Source organism: Borostomias antarcticus, assembly GCF_949987555.1.
Source record: "Borostomias antarcticus genome assembly, chromosome: 1".
NCBI lineage: Eukaryota > Metazoa > Chordata > Actinopteri > Stomiiformes > Stomiidae > Borostomias > Borostomias antarcticus.
Window position 1 is genome coordinate 13,470,985 of NC_140234.1, and position 8,390 is coordinate 13,479,374.

Below are 8,390 nucleotides of genomic sequence, written 5' to 3' on the forward strand. Positions count from 1 at the left end.
TTGGTGAGACTCTCCTCTCCTCTCCTCTCCTCTCCTCTCCTCTCCTCTCCTCTCCTCTCCTCCTCTTCTCTTCTATTTTCTCCTCTTCTCTTCTCTTCTCTTTTCTCCTCTTCTCCTTCTCTTTTCTCCTCTTCTCTTCTCTTCTCTTCTCTCCTCTTCTCTTCTCTTCTTTTCTCCTCTCTTCTTCTCTCCTCTCCTCTCCTCTCCTCTCCTCTCCTCTCCTCTCCTCTCCTCTTCTCTTCTCTTCTCTTTTCTCCTCTCCTCTCCTCTCCTCTCCTCTCCTCTCCTCTCCTCTTCTCTTCTCTTCTCTTCTCTTCTCTTTTCTCCTCTCCTCTCCTCTCCTCTCCTCTTCTCTCCTCTCCTCCTCTCTCCTCTCCTCCCCTCTCCTCTTCTCTTCTCTTCTCTTCTCTTTTCTTTTCTTTTCTTTTCTTTTCTTTTCTCCTCTCCTCTCCTCTCCTCTCCTCTTCTCTTCTCTTCTCTTCTCTTCTCTTCTCTTCTCTTCTCTTCTCTTCTCTTCTCTTCTCTCCTCTCCTCTTCTCTTCTCTCCTCTTCTCTTTTCTTCTCTCCTCTTCTCTTCTCTTTTCTCCTCTTCTCTTTTCTCCTCTCCTCTTCTCTTTTCTCCTCTTCTCTTCTCTCCTCTTCTCTTTTCTCCTCTTCTTTTCTCTTTTCTCCTCTTCTCTTCTCTTTTCTCCTCTCCTCTCCTCTTCTCTTCTCTTCTCTTCTCTTCTCTTCTCTTCTCTTCTCTTCTCTTCTCTTCTCTTCTCTTCTCTTCTCTTCTCTTCTCTTCTCTTTTCTCCTCTTCTCTTCTCTTTTCTCCTCTCTTCTTCTCTTTTCTCCTCTCCTCTCCTCTCCTCTTTTCTCCTCTCCTCTTCTCTTCTCTCCTCTTCTCTTTTCTCCTCTCCTCTTCTCTTTTCTTCTCTTCTCTTCTCTCCTCTTCTCTTTTCTCCTCTTCTCTTCTCTTCTCCTCTTTTCTCCTCTTCTCTCCTCTCCTCTTCTCTTTTCTCCTCTTCTCTTTTCTCCTCTCCTCTCCTCTTCTCTTCTCTTCTCTTTTCTCCTCTTCTCTTTTCTCCTCTTCTCTTCTCTTCTCTTCTCTTCTCTTCTCCTCTGCTCTGCTCTGCTCTGCTCTGCTCTGCTCTCCTCTCCTCTTATCTTCTCCCCTCTCTTCACTCTTCTCCCTTGCTACCTTTCTCCTCCTCTACCCCCCCCCCCCCTCTACCAGACCCGGTCTCCCGGAAGAGCGTGAAGTCGGCCCACAGCACCAGGAACCGCTACTCCAGCCAGTGGACCCTGACCAAGTGCCAGTCGTCCACGCCCGCCCGCACCCTGAACTCTGACTGGCGCACGGTGGGCAGCCAGCACGGCATCACCGTCACCGAGAGCGACAGCTACAGCGCCAGCCTCTCGCAGGACACCGGTGAGGCACACACACGCACGCACAGACACTCACGCACAGACACACATGCACACACACACTCACCCACATATACGTATACACAACACAGTTTTCTTGACTTCTTCTATATTGCACTGTATTTTGTATGCACTGTTTTTTTGTATTGCATTTGCACTCTCATATCTTTACACTGTCCTGTCTTGTCTTGCACCCATGTCCTATGTCGTCTCCATCAGTGTAATCAGTGTATACCGTTATCCTAGTCAAATTCCTACTACTGTATGTATGCACCATATACAGGTACATGACCAATAAAACTTGACCTTGAATGTTCAAGGTCAAGGTCATATTGATCTTGAATCTTGACGTTATAATGACGTTCATGAAACATTGAAAATGAATGCCCCCCCCCAACCCTCCCACCAGATAAAGGGCGTAACAGCATGGTCTCAACGGAGAGCGCCTCCTCCACCTACGAGGAGCTGGCGAGAGCATACGAGCACGCCAAGCTGGAGGAGCACCTGCAACACGCCAAGTTCGAGATCACCGAGTGCTTCGTCTCCGACAGCTCCTCCGACCACATGACCACGGGCACCAACGACAACGCGGACAGCATGACCTCCATGAGCACGCCGTCCGAGCCGGGCATCTGCCGCTTCACGGCCTCGCCGCCCAAACCCCAGGACTACGACCGCGGCAAGAACGTGGCCGTGCCCATTCCGCACCGCGCCAAGAGTGAGCGGCACTTCTTTTTTGTTTTTGACCTGTGTTTTGGCATATTGATTGATTGATTGATTGATTGATTGATTGATTGATTGATTGATTGATTGATTGATTGATTGATTGATTGATTGATTGATTGATTGGATAAACAGTACATCCCAGAGGATAGCACGTGAAAGCATACTTAAACACAACGTGGTCGTCGTTACATTACAAGAAAACAATACACAAGCAAGATACAAGAGTCAGTACAGTTTAACATATCACTAAAATACTGCATATGAGTGCTTATGGGTACAGTGAGTAGGACTGTGTATGACTATGTGTGTATGTGTGTGCGCATGTGCATATTTACAATGCAATAGGATATACAATGCAACTTTATTGTCATTTGTTTCTAAGAACAATTGAAATATGTCTTCTGTTCTGAATGAGAGTGGATAACCACATGGATGAGTGGTGATGGTGGTCAGTCAGTAGGATCTTTTGAATTAAAAATGACCTTGTAAATCTTTCTCGCATGTGCATTTTCTCTAACTCTCACTCTTTCCCCCTCCTCCCTACCTCCAGGTGACTACTGCAACCTCCCCCTCTACATGAAGTCCGACCCATTCTTCCGGAAGCAGTCGGAGCACCACGACCCATGTCCCGTGGTTCCTCCCCGTGAGACCTCCATCCGGAACCTGGCGCAGCGGTCCTATCACAGCCAGGGCAGGCACCAGGCCCAGGCCCTGGACCCGGCCAAGCAGAGCCAGAACCAGCCCCAGCCCCAGCAGCAGGCCCTCGCCCTGGGCCACGGGGGCCCGGCCAGCCTCTCCTCCTCCGGGAGCGGTGGAGGAGGGGGAGCGAGCGGAGGGGCGTCGGGAGGCTCCAGCGCCTCCTCCTCCCTCATTCAGAGGACTCTCACCATGCCCGGCTCCTCCTCCTCCGCGGCCCAAAGCGCGGCCGCCGCCGCTGCAGCTACCGCCGCCGCCTCCGCGCCCGGGGGAGGGGCGTCCTCCAAGGTCGGGGGGTCTAGAGACTCTCTGCTGGAAAGCAGCTCTTCCTCGGGCCTGGGCAGACTGCAGAAGCAGGGCGGAGCTGGGGGGGCCTATTCCAAGTCCTACACGCTGGTTTAGCAGCGGGGGGGCGTGAGCGAGCTAGCCGGAGCCCCGCCCCCATCGCCCCCCCCCCCACTGGAGGAGGAGGGGTGAGGTAGACACACACACGCACAGATGACTCCCCCGACCCCCCCTTCCCCCCTCCACCCCTTCCCCGCCTGTCTGGCTCAGATCGACGGGCCACAAGGGGTGATGGCAGGGGTCGGAGTAGGAGTCCTTACAGCACAGGGGGTTTGCCTTTCTCTGGCTGATTTATTTTCTCTCTCTCTCTCTCTCTCTCTCTCTCTCTCTCCGTATATCTTTTTACTTGCTCATTCTTCCTCTCACTGTCTAATTCTTATTCTGTCCATCTGTACTACTGCTCTACTCTGAAGAACTTGCCAAACACGTGTTAGGATTTATCTTGCCACCTCCTTTCTCTTTTCTTATCTTTCGTCTCTCTCTCTCTTTCTCTCTCTTTTATTCTCTCGTTATCTCCGTCGTCCGGTTGGACACCTGGGTACTCATACGCGCAAATGTTCTCCACGTGCACTCGCTCGCTCTCCAACGCAGACCAACAGGATCAACCGAATGATCAAATACAGGAGCTCCGCATCGGCCCGTCGGAACGTTTTGGGGTTCTCCGTGGCGTTCCTCCGTCCGCTCTCTGACTTCCATAGCTGGAGCTCATCCAAACGGTCCCCACAGAGAGTTGCTTATGCATAACCCTACCATGGAGGGCTGACTGTGTGAAGCCCTTTGGGGGGAGCGGGGGAGGGAGGGGAGGAGGGGGTCACTCTGATGACGACGCACTGGCAGCCTGGAGACAGACCGGTCTAATGACGCCATGTTGAAAAGGGGAGGGGGGGTTATCCATGCAGCTGATACTCTGTGGAGTGTTCTAGTGACTGACTGACTCTTTTATAAAAATCAACTCGACACAGAGAGAGGCTTGAACAATATCTATATATCTATCAGGAATCATCAAAAGATGAATCTGAACTTTTTTCATGTTTGTTTTCCGGATGATTTTGTTGCTTTTGGGGGGTTTAAACTCATCACGTGCACTATGGAGGAATTGATACACGGAACATTCACTTGCCTGCGTGTGTGTGTGTGTGTGTGTGTGTGTGTGCTCGCATATGTGTCTATGTGTAAATATATGTGTACATGTGTCGGGCACACACCGACAGTACAGTACAATACAGTAAACTTTATAATCAGTCTGTATGCTGAGTGACTCCATAGATGGTTGCCTGTATCAAACCTTCTCCCATGGGGTGAGGGGATTATGATGTCACACTCTATGACATCACAATTAGTCCCCCCCCCCCATTTGCCTATGTGATTGATAGCGTGGCCAAGGAGACGAAGGATGAAGATGGACCGAGCGTTCTCTCCTTCCATCGTCACCTGGAAGCAGGAAGAGGACATTTGTTTAGTTTATTCTCTTGGTGCCACAAACCCATCACTTCATCCTCTCCCTCCACCCCGTTTCACCCCCTACTGCCCCCAAAACCCTGACTCTCCTGTACCACCACAAATCTACCCCCTACCTGCCCCTCCCCGCTACTACCCTCCCCATCTACCCCCCCCTTTCAATCCATATTATTCTCACTGTGACTCACTAGCACACTGTCCTGGCAGACAGACAGCAATGCTAAAAAACACACACACACACAGTGACGACAGCACACACTCGTGCGTGCACACACACACACACTGACTAGACTCAATGACTTACAAATGGACAAACACAGACATACAGGTGTCATAGAACTAGATATGAAGTGATGTACAGATGACAGAGAACATGGAAACAGATGGATCTGTAGAATATTGATATGAAGAGATAGATAGATAGATAGATAGATAGATAGATAGATAGATAGATAGATAGATAGATAGATAGATAGATAGATAGATAGATAGATAGATAGATAGGAGTGGTAACAGCTGTATAATGGATTAAAGAGAGGTTAAAACAGATTGTTAAGAGTTTTCATGAACGTAAAAAAGAGGGGTGTGTTTGTACCCCCGACATAACTTCACTAGAGAATTGATTGAAGCTTTATGCATGGTATCTGTTTACGGTATCACTTTATTTATTTTATTTTTAATTTTTTTGTTGGTGATTTTAATTCTGCTCCCAAAGCGTAGCCCCATAACAAAGAAACTTCCAAAAAGTAGTTGCTCCCAAGGCCACTGCAAGTGCAACATCAGGGCAGTCGCAATAGAAGAAAAAGATAAAAAATAAATATATCATGTTTGTTTTTAAAAAGTATGTACATATATATTTCTAACTAAATATATAGTAAATATATGAATATTGAACAAAGCAGAGAATTTTAAAAACTAAACAGTCTAATTTGAAAAAAAATATATTTAAACGGTAATAAGACAATCGCTCAAAAAGCCACAGGATGAAAAGAAAGGAGGAAAGAGGAAGTAGAGAAAAGAAACGGGTAGCACAACCAAGAAGAAGAGACTGGTAAGAAAAGAGAGAGGGAACGAGATGATGAAAGAGAGAAGCTTCTGTGTATTTGAGTGTTCTACCAGGCACTAGTTCATGGTAGCTAAAGTGTTGTATCGTACCTTGACCTTCACAGATGACATCATGCATGACACACCATGACATCATGCATAACCAAATGTAGTGAAGACAGCAGCACATGTGAGGACACTGACCATGTCTTATCCGTGTCCCCACTGACCTGCACAGGACTCCTATTCCACACGTACAGGACGCAGCCTACATAAGTGTTAAGTGTTCATAACTGGACATACAGTAGCCTACATATAGAAGTGTTATGACTTTTATAACTCTTCATAACTGTCCACACTCCAGACATACAGGACATAGCATACATACTGTATAACTGTTCATAACGGTCCACACTCTCACTCCCCACCTGATTGGATGGGACACGGAACAACTGCAGAGAGAACTTTATCTTAACGTTGTTATTGTTACCATTCAAATAATTTTGCTTTTCTGGGTTATGCAAATTAGTAACGTTTTGTTTTCAGAAACACACACAAGAAGAGGCAGACCAGTTAAGCCAATCAAAATCAGGGACGCCCGAGCTCCAATCCAATCACAGGACAAGCTGTGTGAGCTGTGGGCAGAGTTAGGGATCAAACCCCCTCCCACCTTGCCCTCGTCTGGTTAAAGTTGCCCTGACCACATAAGACTGATCTCAGATCAGCTAGCTCACCCCAGTGGTAACAGCTGACCCAAGACCAGGTTATATAGCGGCAACTTCACCCTGGCACTCCCTCCCTCCCACCTGTCCCTGATGACCTTGCCCTATTTGACCAATCACATTGCCCCTCCTTCCACCATAACCAAGCCCCTCCCTTTCAGCATAATTTGTACCCTACGACTGAAGAAGACTCTTGTACATAGGAAAAAGTGTTTTTGTAAAAATGAGTACTATTTTCGACATCTCCAGAAGACAACCAGGGCACAATGTAGACTTTGATTAAAGTTATAGCTTGAGAGGAAAGAGGATAAAAAGTAGACTATATTAGAGATATAAGAACACTGCTTTACAACAGGAGGACACACACATGCCAGAGTGGACCATGTAATGGACGACTGTAACCATGTAATGGCATTCACAACCCATTCCACTTGTTTTCAAGACTTGTTTTTATGTTGGAATTAACAATTTTTTATTTGATCACAGATTGCTTTATTTAGATATTGTCTCTTTTTTTAATGTCATTTTTATTATTTCATTTTGGGGTTTTTGTTGAGGACAAAATGGCATTGCATGCTCCTGACTATTTTGCTGGTTATACAATAAAAAGGGAAAATTTATAAAAAATGGATTAAAATGTGGGAAAACATTTGAAAATGCAGAGGAGGGACTTGACTCCCTCCACTTTTATGGAAAAGTTGCTTCAGTTTGCAAATGCTTGTGTTAATCTCTACTGTTTTTCTTTTCTATGAAAACAAACAAAATCAGAAAAAGAAAAGAGTACTCCAACACCTTGTGCAATAAAGCTATCTTTCTATGAGTCTCCAGTCCTGCTCATTTCAATCTGCCCGGCTGATGCTCTTACCTTCACCTGCATTAGAGATTCACCTGGAGAGGTTTCTTTTCACAGGGACCAGGAAGGGGAAAAAGCAGTCTTAAACATATGAACCAAAATCAAATCCCAGATCAAGGTTTAGGGTTAGGAATCTGTTCCATTCTGATTGCCCTCAAATTAGAAAACTCTGACCCTGGTTTTAGAATTCTGATTTGGTACCTTGAGAACATTGCCAGCACAGAACTAGGGGGCGGTAGAGAGTCATATAATAATAATAATAATAATAATACTAGAGAGAGACCCAGGTGTAAAGTAGACTTGGAGTTATTGTCTTTATATTCTTCCAAAAGTATGATACATAGTGTGTAATCAAAGGCGTACACATGACAAATAAAAACATTACTGAATCCTGGAAATATACTGCCCTGCCCTTCACTTCCATTCACTCATAGAGTACACACAAATGCAACTGTACACCAGAAAACAAGCATCCTCACAGATAAATACATAATACATTAATACATTAGCAAAACAAAGACATATAACATTGACATGGTACAGTATGTAATACAGTGTAGGTGTCAAGTTGGTCAGTTTCTGGGTTAAGAGTTCATATTTATAATATCATATTTATTTGACATGTGCATCGGTCATTCTATGATGGTCATTATGTTAGATACAAATAAAGCTTTGATTGATTGATTGAGATACAAACATGGTGCAAGTTGGGAAATATGGCTGACTGACTGTGTGTGGGTGTGTGTGTGTGTGTCTGTCTGTCCGTCTTTCTTCAACCATTGCCCAAATTCCCATTTGTCTGCCTCTACATCCACATATCCCTTCTCTACCCCTCCTTCTCCCTCTCCCTCTCAGAGCTTCCCTCCCTCCAGTAGGGGGCGACCCTCCTCCACCTCCACCATTACTCCCCCATCTCTACTTGGTGTCCCTGTGCTTCCTCTGCTGGTACTTCCTGTACTGGCTCTGGATGGTGGCCGCTGCCTTGTTGGCCTGGACAGGGCTGGTCGGCGTTTCAAGCTGTCCGTCGCTCTCATCGACGTCTGGGCACGTCAGGAGACAGGGGATGGCCAAAGTGGCAGCGATGGTGGAATTTGAGAGGAACTCTGTATCAATAATTCACAAGTCCACAAGCACAT

General features: G+C 46.4%; 1 protein-coding gene across 1 annotated transcript in view; it reads left to right on the forward strand.

Moving 5' to 3' along the window:
* dscaml1 (Down syndrome cell adhesion molecule like 1) overlaps nucleotides 1-3,234 on the forward strand; it is a gene marked incomplete at both ends in the record, with an annotated part of 41,605 nt that extends 38,371 nt beyond the window's left edge. Inside the window, 3 exons of the mRNA XM_084438489.1 lie at nucleotides 1,220-1,414; nucleotides 1,820-2,128; nucleotides 2,687-3,234. Coding sequence (XP_084294615.1) covers nucleotides 1,220-1,414; nucleotides 1,820-2,128; nucleotides 2,687-3,234 — 1,052 coding nt within the window. The remainder of the gene's footprint in view (nucleotides 1-1,219; nucleotides 1,415-1,819; nucleotides 2,129-2,686) is intronic.
* Nucleotides 3,235-8,390: the final 5,156 nt, after the last annotated feature.